Source organism: Rana temporaria, chromosome 8, assembly GCF_905171775.1.
Source record: "Rana temporaria chromosome 8, aRanTem1.1, whole genome shotgun sequence".
In the NCBI taxonomy this organism is placed as follows: Eukaryota; Metazoa; Chordata; class Amphibia; order Anura; family Ranidae; genus Rana; species Rana temporaria.
This window is the reverse complement of record NC_053496.1, coordinates 181,991,696-182,011,301: the sequence shown is the minus strand read 5'-3', so window position 1 is coordinate 182,011,301 and position 19,606 is coordinate 181,991,696. Positions and strand designations below refer to the sequence as shown.

At 44.8% G+C, this 19,606-nt stretch overlaps 3 protein-coding genes and 1 long non-coding RNA gene across 6 annotated transcripts in view; 1 reads left to right on the top strand and 3 right to left on the bottom strand.

The window, feature by feature from the left end:
* LOC120910202 (gastrula zinc finger protein XlCGF26.1-like) overlaps positions 1–19,606 on the top strand; it is a 1,148,070-nt gene that overhangs the window by 453,632 nt on the left and 674,832 nt on the right. The gene's annotated exons all lie outside the window — the stretch shown is intronic.
* LOC120910103 (gastrula zinc finger protein XlCGF57.1-like) lies at positions 1,409–13,935 on the bottom strand. 3 transcript variants are annotated; one of them, XM_040321972.1, is made up of 4 exons: positions 13,909–13,935; positions 13,794–13,823; positions 5,173–5,523; positions 1,409–3,220 (listed from the first exon to the last, which is right to left on the bottom strand). In XM_040321972.1, exons 3-4 carry the CDS (start codon positions 5,225–5,227, stop codon positions 1,842–1,844), a joined length of 1,434 nt encoding a protein of 477 aa, XP_040177906.1. In that variant the 5' UTR covers positions 5,228–5,523; positions 13,794–13,823; positions 13,909–13,935; the 3' UTR covers positions 1,409–1,841. The 3 variants fall into 3 exon arrangements, with proteins under 3 accessions (XP_040177906.1, XP_040177904.1, XP_040177907.1); XM_040321970.1 differs by lacking the exons at positions 13,794–13,823; positions 13,909–13,935 and adding exons at positions 6,034–6,063; positions 6,182–6,217; XM_040321973.1 differs by lacking the exons at positions 13,794–13,823; positions 13,909–13,935 and adding exons at positions 5,652–5,804; positions 5,914–6,021 and having other exon boundaries at positions 5,173–5,553.
* On the bottom strand, positions 10,199–13,784 carry LOC120909995 (oocyte zinc finger protein XlCOF6-like). The gene is made up of 3 exons (XM_040321815.1): positions 13,674–13,784; positions 13,434–13,575; positions 10,199–12,593 (listed from the first exon to the last, which is right to left on the bottom strand). The coding sequence occupies exons 1-3, from the start codon at positions 13,743–13,745 to the stop codon at positions 10,618–10,620; spliced, it is 2,190 nt and encodes a 729-aa protein (XP_040177749.1). The 5' UTR covers positions 13,746–13,784; the 3' UTR covers positions 10,199–10,617.
* On the bottom strand, positions 14,154–16,378 carry LOC120910307. The gene is made up of 3 exons (XR_005741514.1): positions 16,093–16,378; positions 14,297–14,387; positions 14,154–14,180 (listed from the first exon to the last, which is right to left on the bottom strand). It is a non-coding gene; the product is annotated as an uncharacterized LOC120910307 (long non-coding RNA).

Here is a 19,606-nt window from a genome sequence, read left to right as displayed (position 1 = left end):
CCAAAATTGACCAGGCCAGATTTCAGTCCAGGATGGGTCTATTTTACACATCAAACCTGTAATTACATGTTACACATCAAAAGACGCGTGTCGATTGTCAATAGGCAAAGAGACAGGATGGGTCTATTTTACACATCAAACCACTCAAACTATTACTCGGGCCACATGTAATCTAATTACTTATTAGAGGGAGCTTATTAGTATGCAAGGATGCATACTAATTAGTGACCCCGGCTGGGGTCATTACCTGTCACTCTGAAAGACAGGATGTAGATCAAAGACGGCCAATCAAATTGCTCAGCTATTCAGTGAATAGGGAATATAATCCTGGAGTTCAGTCTTGCCTCTGAGAATATATTCCCTGGGCCGGATTCATGTAGCTCAGCGGATCTTTAGATCCGCTAGATCTACCTGGTTTACGATCTGCCGGTGCAATTTAGCGAGGCTAGTGCATGATTCATAAAGCACTTACCTCGCAAATTGCACCGTTGGATCGTAACTCCCCCCGGCGGAATGCAAATTCCGCGGCTAGGGGGAGTGTACAATTTAAATCAGGCGCGTTCCCGCGCCGATTTAACTGCGCATGCGCCGCCGGCGAAAAAGCCCAGTGCGCATGCTCCAAATGACGTCGCTAGGACGTCATTGTTAGCGGCGGGTACGTCAATTGCGGCCATCGGGATTCCCGATCGACTTACGCAAACGACGTAAAAATTTTGAATCTCGGCGCGGGAACAGCGGCCATACTTAACATTAGCTACCCCTCATATAGCAGGAGTAGCTCTCCGCCGGAAAAAGCCGAACGCAAACGACGTTGAAAAAGAGCGACGGGCGGGCGTACGGACGTGAATCGGCGGTTCTCCTCATTTGCATATGCGACGTGTAAAACAAAGCGACGACACCTAGCGGCCGGCGGGAGATTACAGCCTAAGATTCGGCTGGTGTAAGTCACTTACACCAGTCGGATCTAAGGGAGATCTATGCGGAACTGATTTTTATGAATCAGTCGCATAGATCCGACCGTGGGATCTCACAGATCCGACCGTCGGGTCTCACAGATACGACGGCGGATCAGGAGATCCGCCGGCGTATCTATTGATGAATCTGGCCCCCTATGTGCGAGAGCACTGAAAGCTGAGAATTGTCCTGGGCAGGATGTGGGGGAAAGTGTCCGATATTGAAGGAGTTCAATTTTTTAAATCTTTATTTTATCTAACATTATTTTTTTTACACAATTTTTTTTAATTTTAACTTTATTGCTATCATAAGGAATGAACAACATCCCATGGGCCGTGACAGGTCCTCTTTGTGGAGAGATCTGGAGTCTATTAGATCCTCCGCTGACCTTCAATGCGGCCAATCAGGTAAGCAGAGAGGAGGACCCAGAAATCAGGACCCCTCGTCGCTTTCGGTTCCCAGAGGGGGAGGAACGTCATTGGTTCCCCCGCCGGTTGCAGCGGTCCCGGGCTCCGTGGTCAGATGGGTGAACCCTGAAAACATTTCCCGCACTATAAACATGAAAAAGGACGCTCACTTGTGTGAATTCTCTGATGTCTAAGAAGTTTTCCTTTATCAGTGAAACACTTCCCACACTCTGTACATGAATGGGGACACTCATCCGTGTGAATTCTTTGGTGTCTACGTAGTCCTCCATCATCAGTGAAACATTTCCCGCACTCTGCACATGAATGAGGATGCTGATTCGCGTGACTTCTTTGGTGTATATGAAGTACTCTTTTGTCAATGAAACTTTTCCCGCACTCTGAACATGAAAAAGGACGCTCCCCTGTGTGTATTCTCTTGTGTATAAGAAGTCTGTTGTTTTCAGCGAAAGATTTTCCGCACTATGAACAAGAAAAAGGACGCTCACCCGTGTGACGTCTCTGGTGCTTAAGAAGGTGATCAACCCTGAGAAAGCATTTCCCGCACTCTGAACAAGCAAAAGGACGCTCACCCGTGTGACTTCTCTGGTGTTTAACAAGGTCCTCTTTCAAAGCGAAACATTTCCCGCACTCTGAACATGAATGAGGACGCTCACCAGTATGAACTGACTGGTGTCTATGAAGGCCCGCTTTTGTAGTAAAACATTTCCCGCACTCAGGACATGAAAAGGGACGCTCACCAGTATGACTTCTCTGGTGTTTAACAAGGTCTTCTTTCAAAGCGAAACATTTCCCGCACTCAGGACATGAAAAGGGACGCTCACCAGTATGAACTGACTGGTGTCTCTGAAGGCCTGCTTTCGTACTAAAACATTTCCCGCACTCAGGACATGAAAAGGGATGCTCACCCGTGTGACAGTTCTGGTGTCCAAGAAGTCTTTCTTTCGTACTGAAACATTTCCCGCACTCTGAACATGAAAAAGGACGCACACCAGTGTGAATTCTCTGGTGTGTATGAAGACTTCCCATCCTAATGAAAGATTTCCCGCACTCTGAACATGAAAAAGGACGTTCTCCCGTGTGAATGCTTAGGTGTCTAACAAGTGTTCCTTTGTCAGAAAAACATTTCCCGCACTCCGAACATGAAAAAGGACGCTCACCCGTGTGAATTCTCTGGTGTGCACGAAGAACTCCCATCCTAATGAAACACTTCCCGCACTGTGGACATGGAAAAGGACGCTCTCCCGTGTGAGTGCTTAGGTGTCTAACAAGTGTTCCTTTGGTAGCAAAACACTTCCCGCACTCGGAACATGAAAAAGGACGCTCCCCTGTGTGACCCCTGTTATATAAAGAAGACTCCTTGGATTTGGTTGGATGTGTTGATTGATCGGCACTGTGAGATCTTAGATGGTCATCTGAAATCATAGTATGGGATCGATTAGAAGATCCCTCAGGATTAGAAGGATCCATTGATCTTAGATGGACATCTGATGTCATAGTATGGGATAGATGGACATCTGATGTCATAGTGTGGGATAGATGGACATCTGATGTCATAGTGTGGGATAGATGGTCATCTGATGACATAGTGTGGGATAGATGGTCATCTGAGGTCATAGTATGGGATAGATGGTCATCTGATGTCATAGTGTGGGATTTATCAGAAGGTTCCTCAGGATTAGAAGGATCCATTGATCCCTCCAGATGGCAAGGTCTGTGATGTGCGGTTGGAATAATGGGATCTTCTCCTGGAGAACGTTGTGTGATCTCATCATCTTCTGCCTTGAATTCTTGTGGTGAATTCGGATCTCCCTCCGAGGTTTTCAGAACAAAGCGTCCATCTGTAAGAAAAACATCTCTTGTAATAGAAACAAGGATGACAGGTCCTCTTTATTGAGACATCAGGGGTCAGAAAATCCCCAAATCTCTCCTTTACCTTTAAATTTTGAGTATTTACATTCCCCCCCCTTTTTTTTTTAATTACTTTTATTCGTTTTACAAGGAATGTAAACATATTGTAATATAACTAAGGGGTGACAGGTCCTCTTCATGGAGAGATCTGGGGTCAAAAAACAAATCTCTCCTCTACCTTTAAAAGCAAAATATATATATTTTTTTAACACTCCCCCCCCCTTTTTTTATATCACTTTTATTCCTATTACAAAGAGTGAAAGGGTGTAAACATTCCTTGTAATAGAAATAAAGGATGACAGGTCCTCCTCATGGAGAGATCTGGGGTCAAAAAACAAATCTCTCCTTTACCTTTAAAAGCAAAATATATTTTTTTATCACCCCCCCCCCCACCCCTTTTTTTTATATCACTTTTATTTCTATTTCAAAGAGTGTAAACATCCCTTGTAATAGGAATAAAGGATGACAGGTCCTCTTGATGGAGAGATCTGGGGGTCAGAAAAAAAATGTACTTTTTAGTTTATTTCTACACTGTCGTCGTCCCCCCCCCTTTTTTTTGCATCACTTTTATCCCTTTTACAAGGAATGCAAACATATTGTAATATAAATAAGGGATAACAGATCTTCATGGAGAGATCTGGGGTCAAAAAAACAAAAAAAACAAATCTCTCCTTTACCTTTAAAAGCATTTTTTTTTATCTTACACTCCCCCCCCTTTTTTTATCACTTTTATTACTATTACAAAGTGTGTAAACATTCCTTGTAATAGAAATAAGGGATGACAGGTCCTCTTCCTGGAGAAATCCCCCCCCCCTTTGTTTGTATCACTTTTATTTCTATTACAAGGAATGTAAACATATTGTAATATAAATAAAGGATGACAGGTCCTCTTTATAGAGAGATCTGGGGGGTCAAAAAAGTACCTTTTAGTTCATATCTACACTGTCGTCACCCTATCCCCTTTTTTGTATGACTTTTATCCCCCCCCCCCCCTTTTTTATCAGTTTTATTCCTTTTACAAGGAATGTAAACATCTTGTAATAGAAATAAAGGATGACAGGTCCTCTTCATGGAGAGATCTGAAGTACAAAAACAAATCTCTCCTTTACCCTTAAAAGAAAAATTGTTTTTGAATCTTTTGTTTTATAAAAAAAATAAAACTTTATTTTTTTACACTGTCCCCTTCCCCCCTTTTTTATCACTTTTATTTCTATTACAAAGAGTGAAAGAGTGTAAACATTCCTTATAATAGAAATAAAGGATGACAGGTCCTCTTTATAGAGAGATCTGGGGGGTCAAAAAAGTACCTTTTAGTTCATTTCTACACTGTCGTCACCCTATCCCCTTTTTTGTATGACTTTTATCCCCCCCCCTTTTTTTATCAGTTTTATTCCTTTTACAAGGAATGTAAACATCTTGTAATAGAAATAGAAATAAGGGATGATAGGTCCTCTTCTTGGAGAGATCTGGGGTCAAAAAACAAAAAAAAACAAATCTCTCCATTACCTTTAAAGGCAAAATCTTTTTTTTTTAATCTTTTGCTTTAGAAAAAAAATCTTCTTTTTTTTTACACTGTCCCCCCCCCCCCCTTTTTTTTAAATCACTTTTATTCCTATTACAAAGAGTGTGAACATCTCTTGTAATAGAAATAAAGGATGACAGGTCCTCTTCAAAAATACCCCAAATCTCCCATTAACCTTTAACCCCTTTCGGACCGCCCCGTGGTTTTGTAGGCATGGATGAAGATGGATCATAAACCTGGAGATGAAGAAGTTGGGAAATTTGTCTCAACCCAACAATCCGGCACCTAAATTCATATTTTATACTCGTATAATTATATAAAAATGTCGAAGTTATTCGGCATTTAGTGTTTATGACTTACTTGTGTCCAGATGTAGAGAAGATTCCTCCTGTTTACTTTCCATCATCTCCTCCATAGACTGCTGATCTCCACTCACCAACCTCTCTTCTTCTTCCTCTTTAACCTCAACTTTGATGTCTTTCCGTTCTTCACTCTAAACCCCAAAGATGATAGAAAAGAAATAAGAGATTTCATAGAAGAATGTTCTCTTATAGAACTATTTTCGAGTTCTTTTTCTCCAGTCCCATCTACCTGATCGTTCTCTGTATAGGTGTGATCTTCCTGGGTGGAATCCCGGGAACACAGAGGACAACCCTCCTCCATAGACTGCTGATCTCCACTCACCAACCTCTCTTCTTCTTCCTCTTTTACCTCACTTTTGATGTCTTTCCGTTCTTCATTCTAAACCCCGAAGATGATAGAAAAGGAACAAAAGATGACGTAGAAGAATGTTCTCTCATAGAACTATTTTCGAGTTCTTTTTCTCCAGTCCCATCTACCTGATCGTTCTCCGTATAGTTCTGATATTCCTGGGTGGAATCCCGGGAATACAGAGGACAACCCTCCTCCATAGACTGCTGATCTCCACTCACCAACATCTCTTCTTCTTCTCTCTCTTTTACCTCAACTTTGATGACTTTCAGATCTTCATCCTAAAAGATGACAGAATAAAATTATAAAAAGGAACAAAAAAATATGTAAAAAAAAAGAATGTCTACTCATAGAATTCTTTTTGAGTTCTTTTTGGCCAGTCCCATCTACCTCATCGTTTTCTTTATAATTGTGATCTTCCTGCGGGTAATTCCGGGAATACAGAGGACCTCCCTCCTCCATATACTGCTGATCTCCACTCACCAACCTCTCATCTTCTTCCTCTTTTACCTCAACTTTGATGTCTTTCCGTTCTTCACCCTAAACCCCAAAGATAACAGAATATACTTATTAAAAGGAAAAACTTTACATAGACATATGTTCTGTCAAAGTATGGAATGATTTTTTTTTTTAGGTCTACATGCTCAGCTTCACCTACCTGATAATGGTGAGGGATGGTGTGATCTTCCTGTGTGGAATCCCGGGAATACAGAGGAAGGGGACATCTCTCTGGTGGGTTTCTATTACTGGATCCATCTGTAGGAAACACACACACTGACTGAATACATTTTTTCTATGTGTTTATCAGGTGATGGGGGATCTAGGTGGAGCCTCCGTACTGCTTTCTCCTTTACAATAATGTGCACCACCATACAGTTTGGGCCCCACTGTTAGCTGGGAATACAGAGAATGGGGAGATCTCTCTGGTGGGTTCCCATTACTGGATCCAGCTTTAGGAAACACACACACTGACTGAATACATTGTTTCTATGTGTTTATCAGATGATGGGGGATCTAGGTGGAGCCTCCGTACTGCTCTCTCCTTTACAATAAAGTCTCCTCTTACCCGGTGATGTGAGGGGCGGCTGATTCTCCATCATGACGTCCTTGTAGAGATCCTTGTGTCCTGAATACTCCCACTTCTCACGTTGGATAAATGACTTGAAAAAAAGATTGAAAAGACCAATAGAAAAAAAAATGAATAGAAAATCTCCATATGCATAATCCTATACCAACAGTTGACTTATGCCCCGTACACACGATCAGATTTTTCGACAAGAAAAATCCGATGTGAGCTTTTGGTCAGAAATTGCGACCATGTGTAGGCTCCATCAGACTTTTCCTGTTGGAATTTCCGCCAACAAAAGGTTGAGAGCAGGTTCTAAATCTTTCCAACGGAAACTCCGACGCGCAAAATTCCGACGGAAGCATCGACCTTCACTTTCTCGGCCCGCCGTAGTGTTGTACGTCACCGCGTTCTTGACGGATGAAAGTTCAGAGAACTTTTGCGTGACCGTGTGTACGCAAGACAAACTTGAGCAGGATTCCGTCGAAAAACCATCCAAGGTTTTTCCGAAGGGAAATCCGATCGTGTGTACGGGGCATTAGAGGAAAGCAAAAACCTCTGTAAATTACCCGGCCGACACTTCAAGTCTTACCCGGCCGACTCTTCAACAGTCTTACCCGGCCGACTCTTCAACAGTCTTACCCGGCCGGCTCTTCAACAGTCTTACCCTGCCGACTCTTCAACAGTCTTACCCTGCCGACTCTTCAACAGTCTTACCCGGCCGACTCTTCAACAGTCTTACCCGACTTCTCTTAAGATCTCCCAGGGCAAGGTTAAGAAAGATTTAAGCACACCTCTATCTATCTTCCAGGGCACTGATGTCAGCAAGAGAAATTTGGACACACCCACTGTTCCTAGCAACGTAACCCATTACTACTCTCCTTGGGGTGCCAAACGCCCCCCCCCCCAATAAAATGCAGCCACACCAGTGCCCGTGAAATGCAGCCTGATCACACAGCTGCTGGGACTAGGCTGCTGGTCCTGGGGTCTGGGTGCTAGGGCCTGGCTGCCGGAGCCAGGCTTGCCTGTCCTGGGGTCTGGCCCTTGAGGCCTGGCTGCTGGTGCTGGTGGTCTGGCTCTTGGGGGCCTGGATAACAATGGATACTGGAAAGAACACCGAACAGTACTAGAGAATATATAACACTGTAGTGCTGAGTATATAGAACAATAGACAATGGGTATAACAATATGGTTGGCTGCGACACTTCTAGGTATATCTTTGTATGGATGGGGATGACACCGGAGTATAATAAAGATGTATGGATGGGGATGACACCTCTGGATATAGAATCACAGTATGGAGAGGACACCTCTGGGTATAACACTGTATGCAAGAATGGAGATGACACCTACAGTATAGGTATAACTATGGATGAAGATTAAACCTATAGATATAAATTCAGTATGGATGAAGATGACATCTCTGGACCCTGCTCCAGGTATACCACAAAGGATGGAAATGGCACCTACAGCATAGGTATAGTAACTCTGTATGGATGGGGATGACTGTTCTGGATCCTAATCTAGGCATATTGATGGATATAACACTTCTGGGTATAACTGTATGTAAGGATGGAGATGACTCCTGTGTATAATTACACTGGACGGGGATGACGCCCCCGGATCCTACTCTGGGTGTCAGCCTGGTCTGAGAGGGCAGGGATGGGGATGACTCCTTTGCTTGGGGGGACAGGGATAAGGATGACTCCTTTGGTCGGGGGGCAGGGATCACTTCTTTGCTGGGGGGCAGGGATGGTGTGACTCTTCTGCTGGGGGGCAGGGTTGGGGATGACTCTTCTGCAGGGGGGGCAGGGATGGGGATGACTCCTTTGCTGGGGGGAGGGATGGGGATGACTCCTTTGATCTGGGCTGCAGGGATGGGGATGACTCCTTTTCTTGCTGGGACAGGTATGGGGATGACTCCTCTGCTCGGGGGGGGGGGGGGGGCAGGGATTACTCATTTGCTGGGGGGCAGGGTTGGGGATGACTCCTTTGCTTGGGGGGGGGGGGTGCAGGGATGGGGATGATTCCTTTGCTGGGAGGCAGGGATGAGGGTTACTTGTTTGCTGGGGGGGCAGGGATGGGGGTGACTGCTTTGCTGGGGGGGCAGGGATGGGGGTGATTCCTTTCAGTATAATAACACTGGGCAGGGATGGGAATGACTGGTCTCGGTGCGGATGAAGCCTGGGGATAGCACAGCACACATACCCCGGCTGAGCAGCGCACTCATACCCGGCACAGTGCGGCCTCCTCCTCCGGCCTCAGCTCCCCTTGCCCTCCTCAAACCACCTCCGCTCCCTCTCCGTGCGCAGCTCTCAGTGGCGGCTCCCGCGCATTCACTTTGGAGGCTGCACAGCATCCCCAGTGGAAAATAACAAAGAAGACTAGACAGCCCCGACTGACGGCGGCCAGCATCCAATCGCCAGCCGTCCCTGCTGAACGAAGGACCGGCCCTAGAAATTTGCCCCAGCCAGGAGTTCGCCCGACGCTCGCGGGTGTCCGCAGCCAAATACGGGAGACTTGAGATGTCTGCTTACCTCCTCTGCTGCCAGTTCCAGCAATGTCTCCTCTCTACTTCCTCCCGACTCACCTCTCACCCAGAACTTCCTATATATACTCTTGCATCACTTCCTGTCTGTACCTGACATCACTTCCTGTCTGTACCTGACATCATTTCCTGTCTCTTCCTGACATCACTTCCTTTCTTTGCATTCAACTGACAATACGTGAGATCACCACCTTGAATACAAATACCGCAGTCTGCGTTACGTTCCATTGTTTTTCCCTCTGCCTCGTGGTCCGTTCATTCTTCTATTAGGATATATCGATGATTACATACACAGATTATACATGTAACACTTCATATGAATATATGGTTTATTTTACTGTTTTATAATTTGATAAAATGGAGAATTCCCTCACTGGGTTTTTTTTAGCAGCCAAAAAGAAAACTCAAATTTGTTGATTAAAATTATTTTATTTTATCAAAAATAAATTAACAATTTCATAAAAGTTGTAAAAAGTGAGCTCTGACATTTACATGAAAATAGCAAACCCATCAATCATAATGAGACTACACATTTGTATGAAACCCTGTTATTAGCATTTTACTGCAACGTGGTCCTCCACATGATGCCCTACGCGTTTCGACCCTTCTAATTATGGTCTTCTTTAAGGGAGGTTTTTATTCAGTGCTGTCATGGATATGCAATAATGTCTGGCAGCTTACCTTCTCCTCCATGCGTTCATTAGAGGCCTGACCCTCTTATCTGGCTGCCTTTTATCATCTCTCCTCCCTGTATGGCTCCACCCCAGGAACTCTATATTAACTAGTGCACTGCAGGCCTGCTTGCCGTGTGCTACATTAATATCTCTGTGTACCGACTTTGGCTTGTCTATGACTACTCCTGTTTGCCTGTGACCTTGACCTGTCCCTTGGTTAATTCACGTCTGCTTGTTGCCCCGACCTCGGCTTACCCTCCACTATTACTTGTGTCCTGTGTGCTGCTTCCCCTCTCTCCCTACGGAGCGTGACCTAGGGGACTCCAGGGGCCGCGACCTGGATCCAGCTGCAGCGAAGGCCATCCTCACCACTAGAGGCTCTGGTGAACACCAAGCTGGGTCTTCGACTCCGCGTCCAGGGGAATCTTGGGCTCAAGCTGCCTGTAGGATCCCTGTTTGTGCCCCACCAGCGAACCTCTCCTCCATATCCGCTCTGTGGTCCGTTCGCAGCAGTCGGCTATAAGGTTCACTACCCTGTGGTGCACCCCTGACCCCAACGGGGTGCACTTGTCATCTGGCTACAGGTGACATGACAAGTGCCAATGTGGCCAATCAGGTAAGCAGAGAGGAGGACCCGGAAATCAGGACCCCTCGTCGCTTTCGGTTCCCAGAGGGGGAGGAACGTCTTTGGCTCCCCTCCCTCTGTGCAATGTTGCAGCGGTCTCGGGCTCCGTGGTCGGACAGGTGAGCCCAGGAAAGGCGGCGGGTATTGCCAGGGCTCCTTAGTCAGTAAAACATTTCCTGCACTATAAACATGAAAAAGGACGCTCACTGGTATGAATTGTCTGGTGTCTAAGAAGGCTCCTTTTCGTGGCGAAACATTTCCCGCACTCCGAACATGAAAAACGACGCTCACCTGTGTGAATTCTCTGGTGTCTAAGAAGGTTCTTTTTTAAAGTGAAACTTTTCCCACACTCTGAACATAAAAAAGGACTCTCACCCGTGTGAATCTTTTGGTGTCTCAGAAGTGTTCCTTTATCAATGAAACATTTTCCGCACTCTGAACATGAAAAAGGACGCTCCCCTGTGTGTTTTCTCTGGTGTAAAAGAAGGCGGTCAACCCTAGGAAAGCATTTCCCGCATACTGAGCATGAAAAAGGAAGCTCACCTGTGTGACTTCTATGGTGTAAAAGAAGGCTCCCTTTCTGAGTGAAACCTTTCCCGCACTCTGAACATGAAAAAGGACGCTCGCCCGTGTGAGTTCTCTGGTGTCTAAGAAGTGTTGCTTTAACAATGAAACATTTCCCGCACTCTGTACATGAATGAGGACGCTCATCCGTGTGACTTCTTTGATGTGTTTGAAGTACTCTTTTGTCAATAAAACATTTCCCGCACTCTGAACATGAAAAAGGACGCTCCCCAGTGTGTATTCTCTGGTGTATAAGAAGTCTGTTGTTCTCAGCGAAACATTTTCCGCACTCTGAACAAGAAAAACGACATTCACCCGTGTGACGTCTCTGGTGTAAAAGAAGATGATCAACCCTAAAAAAGCATTTCCCGCACTCTGAACAAGCAAAAGGACGCTCACCGGTGTGACTTCTCTGGTGTTTAACAAGTTCTTCTTTCCGAGTAAAAGATTTCCCGCACTCTGAACATGGATAAGGACGCTCACCGGTATGAACTGACTGGTGTCTATGAAGGCCCGTTTTCGTAGTGAAACATTTCCCGCACTCAGGACATGAAAAGGGACGCTCACCCGTGTGACTTTTCTGGTGTACAAGAAGATTTTCTTTCTTACTGAAACATTTCCCGCACTCTGAACATGAAAAAGGACGCTCTCCCGTGTGAATGTTTAGGTGTCTAACAAGCGCTCCTTTGTCCGAAAAACATTTCCTGCACTCTGAACATGGAAAAGGGCGCTCTCCCGTGTGAATGCTTAGGTGTCGAACAAGTGTTCTTTTGGTGGCAAAACACTTCCCACACTCTGAACATGAAAAAGGACGCTCTCCCGTGTGACTCCTGTTATATAGAGAAGACTCCTTGGATTTGGGTGGATGTGTTGATTGGTCAGCACTGTGAGAACTTAGATGGACATCTGATGTCATAGTATGGGTTTTATCAGAAGGTTCCTCAAGATTAGAAGGATGCATTGATCTTAGATGGACATCTGAGGTCATAGTATGGGATAGATGGTCATCTGATGTCATAGTATGGGATAGATGGACGTCTGATGTCATAGTATGAGATAGATGGTCATCTGAGGTCATAGTATGGTCATCTGAGGTCATAGTATGGGATAGATGGTCATCTGAGGTCATAGTATGGGATAGATGGTCATCTGAGGTCATAGTATGGGATAGATGGTCATCTGAGGTCATAGTATGGGATAGATGGTCATCTGATGTCATAGTATGGGATAGATGGTCATCTGATGTCATAGTATGGGATAGATGGTCATCTGATGTCATAGTATGGGATAGATGGACATCTGATGTCATAGTGTGGGATAGATGGACATCTGAGGTCATAGTGTGGGATAGATGGTCATCTGATGTCATAGTATGGGATAGATGGACATCTGATGTCATAGTATGGGATTTATCAGAAGGTTCCTCAGGATTAGAAGGATCCATTGATCCCTCCAGATGGGAAGGTCTGTAATGTGCGGTTGGAATAATGGGATCTTCTCCTGGAGAACATTGTGTGATGTCATCATCTTCTGCCTTGAATTCTTGAGGTAAATTCGGATCTCCCTCCGAGGTTTTCAGAACAAAGCGTCCATCTGTAAGACAACCAATCATGAACCACTTGAAGAACCGCCCCCTTTTCTGGCACTTTTTATTTTGCTATAAATTTACTCAGAAACCCCAAACATTATATATACATATTTATATATATTTTAGCAGAGACCCTAGAGAATAAAATGGCGGTCGTTGCATTTTTTTTTTTGTCACACGGTATTTGCGCAGCAGCCTGTCAAACGTGTTTTTTTTAATGGAAAAGTTCTACTTTAACCGCTTGCCGACTGCCTCACGCACTTATACGTCGGTAGAATGGCACGGTCAGGCAAAGCAATGTCTCAACCCAACAATCCGGCACCTAAATACCGTATTTATCGGTGTAAAACGCGCACTTTTTCCCCCTTAAAATCAGGGGAAAATCGTGGGTGCGCGTTATACGCCGCTCCCCGCTTTCTGAGCGCCACCGCCGACATATACCGAGTGCAGTACACTCGGCTGGGCTCGGCCACGCTTGGCTCCGCTCGCGGTCACGCCTCCTAGCCTTTATGCGAGAGGAGCCGAGCGTGGCCGAGCCCAGCCGAGTGTACTGCACTCGGTATATGTCGGCGGTGGCGTTCAAAAACAGAGCGGGAGAAGCGGGGAGGACACCACGAATGCCGCAGACGGATGCCGGACCGGACAAGGCCGCCGATGGACGCCGGGCAACTGTAAGTAACCGTAACTGTAAACTGTCAGTATTTCTTTTTTTTTCCTTAGGATTCCCTTCTGGGTTCGGGATGTGCGCTATACACTGGTGCGCGCTATACGGCGATAAATACGGTACATATTTTATACTCATATAAAAATGTGACATGTTTCGGCATTTAGTGTTTATGACTTACTTGTGTCCAGATGTAGAGAAGATTCCTCCTGTTTACTTTCCATAATCATCTCCCCCTCCTCCATAGACTGCTGATCTCCACTCACCAACCTCTCTTCTTCTTCCTCTTTAACCTCAACTTTGATGTCTTTCCGTTCTTCACCCTAAACCCCAAAGATAATAGAAAAAGAACAAGAGATTACATAGAAGAATGTTCTTTCATAGAACTATTTTTGAGTTCTTTTTCTCCAGTCCCATCTACCTGCTCGATCTCTTTATAGGTGTGATCTTCCTGGGTGGAATCCCGGGAATACAGAGGACAACCCTCCTCCATAGACTGCTGATCTCCACTCACCAACCTCTCTTCTTTTTCCTCTTTAACCTCAACTTTGATGTCTTTCCGTTCTTCACCCTAAACCCCAAAGATGATAGAAAATACTTATTAAAAGGAAAAAATGAATGTTCTGTCAAAGGTCTACATGCTCAGTTTCATCTACCTGATGATGGTGGGGGATGGTGCGATCTTCCTGTGTGGAATCTCGGGAATACAGAGGACGAGGACATCTCTCTGGTGGGTTTTTGGAGCTGGATGACTCCACCATGGTGTCCTGGTACTGCTTCTTGGGTCCTTTTCGAAACTCTGCCTCCTCCATAATACCATTCCCATTATTCTCCTCTTTTTTTTCTTCTTTAATATTGACCTGTGTGGAATCCCGGGAATACAGAGAACGGGGACATCTCTCTGTTGGGTTCCCATTACTGGATCCATCTATAGGAAACACACACACTGACTGAATACATTGTTTCTATGTGTTTATCAGATGATGGGGGATCTAGGTTGAGCCTCTGTACTGCTCTCTCCTTTACAATAAAGTCTCCTCTTACCCGGTGATGTGAGGGGCGGCTGATTCTCCATCATGACGTCCTTGTAGAGATCCTTGCGTCCTTCTAAATACTGCTCACGTTGGATAAATGACTTGAAAAGACCAATAGAAAAATAAATGAATCGAAATTCTCCATATGCATAATCCTATACCAACAGTTGACTTATGCCCTGTACACAGGATCGGATTTTCCGACTAGAAAAGTCAGATGTGAATTCAATTCCGACCGTGTGTCCACTCCATCTGACTTTTCCTGTCTGAATTCCCACCAACAAAAGATTGAAAGCAGGTTCTCAATTTTTGCAATGGTAAAAAATTCCTAACGGAAAATCCGATCTTTTGTAGCAATTCTGACGTGCAAAATTCCGACGCATGCCTGGAAACAATTGGACGCATGCTCGGAAGCAATGAACTTAAATTTCTCGGCATGTCGTAGTGTTGTACGTCAACGCGTTCTTGACGGACAAAAGTTCAGAGAACTTTTGTGTGACCGTGTGTATGCAAGACAAGCTTGTGCGGAATTCCGTCGGAAAACCCATCCAAGGTTTTTCCGACAGTAAATCCAATCGTGTGTACGGGCATTAGAGGAAAGCAAAAACCTCTGTAAATCATGGTCCAAATTGAGCCAATTGGGATTTTTTTTTTTTTTTATCTACCAAAAGCATCGACCAACTCTTCAACAGTCTACCCGGCCAACTCTTCACTAGTCTACCAGACTTCTCTTGAGATCTCCCAGGGCAAGGTTAAGAAGGATTTAAGCACACCTCTCTCTTCCAGAAAAACCTGCTACATGCGGCCATCTCTCCCCTTGTAAGGCCCTGACCGTGCTGTAGTACTCACCCTGTCCTCCTTGCTCCTGCTGTCTCTCAGGGAAGATCCCCTCCAAACTACTTCTGTTGTCAGGATCCTCCCAAGCCAGCCCGAGCATCAACCCGAGGCAGAGCACCACTGCCCCCAGACCAGGGGGGTTCACCCCAAGGGCCACCAACAGTCCCCTCAGCACTCCATCTCCTACCCGATTTCCCTGACCAGCATGACTCATCCATACTTAAGTGCTGGCTCAACCATTCTGCCATGCCCACCACCCATTGATTGGCCAAGCTCCCCAGAGTACGCAAAATGACCCTACAAGCCTTCGCCCTCCATTTTCCAGAACGTTCTCCAACTTTCCAAAACCATCAGGAGGCACCAGAGACTTGACTGCATGAGTCATCCTTCCTTAAACTAAAATAAACCTATGACCCAATTAAGACTCAAAGGCTGAGTCAAAACATACATTTTACTGCACTCACACTAGCAGCACACTAGAGGGTGCTACACAACTACTTTTTAAAACAATCTACTGAGCTGCTCATTACTGGTTCTTGAGGGAGTCCATTACGTATTTCAACAGCTCTTATTGTGAAGAAGCCTTTCCATTAGGGTTGCCAGCTGCCCAGGATTCATCCAGACAGTCCAGGTTTTGAATCATGTGTCCGGGTTTCAGGCAGACTGAAACGATGATGATGTCAGCAAGAGTAATTTGGACACACCCACTTTTCCCAGCAACGTACCCCATTACTACTCTCCTTGGGGCACCCAAAGATGTCCCAGGTCTTTTCTAATCCTATAGAGTATACTACAGAAAAAAAATGTTCCCTGTGCCGCTAAAGTGTTCAGGTTTGGCTTAAAGAAAAGGTGGCAACCCTAATTTCCGAATGTGGAGGTCAATTCTCTTTTCCTCCAGACGTAAAGAGTGCCCCCTATTCCTTTTATGGGGGGATTACTGGGTGTTACTGTAAAATAAGATCCTCTTACCTCCTCTACTGCCACTTCCAGCAACGTCTCCTCTCTACTTCCTGACTTACTTCTCACTCGGAACTTCCTATATATGCTCTTGCATCACTTCCTGTCTGTACCTGACATAATTTCCTGTCTCTACCTGACATCACTTCCTGTCTTTGCATTCCACTGACAATACGTGAGGTCGCCACCTTGTGTTAAATACAAATACCGTAGTCTTTGTTACGTTCCATCGTTTTCCTCTCTGCCTCGTGGTCCGTCCATTCTTCTATTAGGATATATCGATGATTACACACACAGATTATACATGAAATGAATCGAAAATACCTCATGGAGTGGGATTGTATAGGCAACATAAATTAAATTTTCAAAAATATATATGAAAAAATATATAAATTTATTACAAAAATACATACAGAATATACAAAAAATTGTTAAATATCTCGAGAGTTACATGAATATACATAATACAAAACAGAACATAAATGATGCAAATACTGTCCGGCATACGGTACCATCACCATTTGGGAGGTAAGTTGTAGCTGAAAAGCCTTTTCAGCTACAACTTACCTCCCAAATGGTGATGGTACCGTATGCCGGACAGTATTTGCATCATTTATGTTCTGTTTTGTATTATGTATATTCATGTAACTCTCGAGATATTTAACAATTTTTTGTATATGCTGTATGTATTTTTGTAATAAATTTATATATTTTTTCATATATATTTTTGAAAATTTAATTTATGTTGCCTATACAATCCCACTCCATGAGGTATTTTCGATTCATTTCTAGTACTACGGGATGATGGCAACTACATGCTATCATATGTGAGTTGGTCTTTTTTCCAGATTATACATGAAAATCTTCATATGAATATATGGTATATTTTATTGTTTTATAATACTGTTTTAATTTGATAAAATGGAGAATTCCCTCACTGGGTTTTTTTTAGCAGCCAAGAAGAATATTAAAATTTGTTGATTAAAATTATTTTATTTTATCAAAAAGCAATTACCAATTTCATGAAAGTTGTAAAAAGTGAGCTCTGACATTTACATGAAAATAACATACCCATCAATCATAATGAGACTACACATTTATATGAAACCCGTTATTAGCATTTTACTGCAATGTGGTCCTCCACATGATACGCGTTTCGACCCTTCTAATTATGGTCTTCTTCAAGGGGGAATATTTATTCAGTGCCCATCAGTGCCTATAAATGCTCCTCATCAGTACCAACTATCAGTGCCTATAAAGGCTTCCCATTAGTGCCAACTATCAGTGCTGCTTATCATTGTCACCTGTCAGTGCCCATAAGTGTAACCTATCAGTGCCCAGTACCCGTCACGTCACTGGGGAAGCATGGGCTCTCCCTTGCGTCAGAGGGGGACGGGGTCACGTGTGGCCCCACCCTCACTACATAAGAGCTGTCACTGGCTGAAGCCGCGTCATTCGCCGGGCTGTCTCCGGTGGAGACAGGCGGCGATGCGTGCGATGGATCTCGGTCCTGGATGAAGAGATCTTCTCATCGCTTTACCCCGGTGGAGAGGAGATCACCCGTCGCAGGATACCAACAGCGTTTTTCATCCGTTGTCATCCGTTCTTCATCCGTTGACGTCCGTTTTCCATCCGTATAGGTCCGTTTTTTTTTTAGAACTTTATTTAATCCGTTTTTCATGAATTTTCCCATGATTCTTTGTTTTCCCCAGCGTGCATTGTGCTTTTTCATGCTGCTTTGTGGTTTCAGCTCACTTTGGGCTCCCTGATACCTTGCTGTAGTGTTCGTCAGCAATGGATTTGGGCAGATTTTTGGAGCATGTGACATTATTTGTCATGTTATCCTATTTGAGGAGACAAAAAAGCACGACCAGGAAGATTTCTGCGAGAAGACGCAGGTACTGGACACATCCCATGCTGCTCAAGAGGCCAACCGACGGGTTTTTTGCTCTACACTACGCAGATCTGTGACGTTTCCCACAAAAAAAAATGTTTCAATTTTACTCGAATATCTGTACGAACGTTTCAATTTTTGTTTGAAACGTTGCATCCCCGTTTGGAAAGGATGAACACGGATATGAGACGTTCTGTGCCTCCTGAGGTAAGTCAGCCAGCCTTTCTGCTTGATTATGTCCAGCGTAATGTAGGATTCCTTTCATCATTTCTTCTACTCTTCCTAGGTTTCTGGCATCTGGACTATCCTATACGTCCCTAAACCACAATTTTTTGTTGGGAACCTCTACAATTTTCAGAATTGTGCATGACACCTGTCAAGCAATATGGGAGGAGCTTCGGTGCACTGCAATGCCTGTTCCAGATACTTGCATGTGGCAGGAAATCGCAAATGGTTTTTGGAAGAAAACCCAATTCCCTAATTGTGTTGGAGCCCTGGATGGGAAACACATCCGAATTCAGATGCCACCTGGATCTGGCTCACAATATTTTAACTACAAGAAATACGTCTCCCTTGTGCTTATGGCAATCTGTGACAGTGGCCCAGATTCAAGAAGCAATTGCGTCTGCGTAACCATAGTTACGCAGCGCAATTGCTTACTTGCACCGGCGTTACGAATGCTCCTGATTCAGGAACCTCGTTACGCCGACGGCAGCCTAAGATATGACTAGCATAAGGCTCTTATGCCAATCATATCGTAGGCTGCATTCTTACGATGGCCGCTAGGGGGGCGTTCCCGTAGTGGTCAGCGTATAGTATGCAAATTGCATACTAACGCCGATTCACTACCCTACGCGAACCCTGCATACGCAGTTTTGCGTACGTCGGTTTTTGCGTAAGGCTGCCCCTGCTATTAGCTACGTATACCCGTCGTTCCCGCGTTGTGAATTTAAAATTTAACGTTGTTTGCGTAAGAGAATCGTGAATGGCGCTGGACGCCATTCACGTTCACTTTGAAGCAAATGACGTCCTTGCGACGTCATTTGCCTCAATGCACGTCGGGAAAGTTTCCCGACGGAGCATGCGCACTACGTTCGGCGCGGGAACGCGCCTAATTTAAATGATCCACGCCCCCTACGGGATCATTTAAATTACGCGCCCTTACGCCGGGCATTTTTGAGGAGCGCCCACGCAAATTACGTGGCTACTGTTTCGTGAATGAAGCGTAGCGCAAATAATTTGCGGGGGCGCAGGTCAAAAACGGGACGCTGCGCCTCCGTAAGAAGTGCGCAGCGGTACCTGAATCTGACCCAGTGATTATAAGTTTGTAGCTGTAGATATTGGGGCGTATGGATGTACTGCAGACTCAATAGTGTTTACAGCATCGCAAATGGAGAGAAGACTACTTGAGGGCCACTTTCAATTGCCATCAGACAAACCTCTTCCAGGAACTGTAGGGCCACATGTGTTTGTAGCTGATGAGGCATTTGCACTTTCTCGGCATCTCCTAATGCCTTATGCCAGGCACAATCTAACTCCCCCCCCCAAAAATGTTTTAATTATCGGTTGAGTCGTGCAAGGCGCCTTATTGAATGCACCTTTGGCATTTTGACCAGCAAGTGGCGCATATTC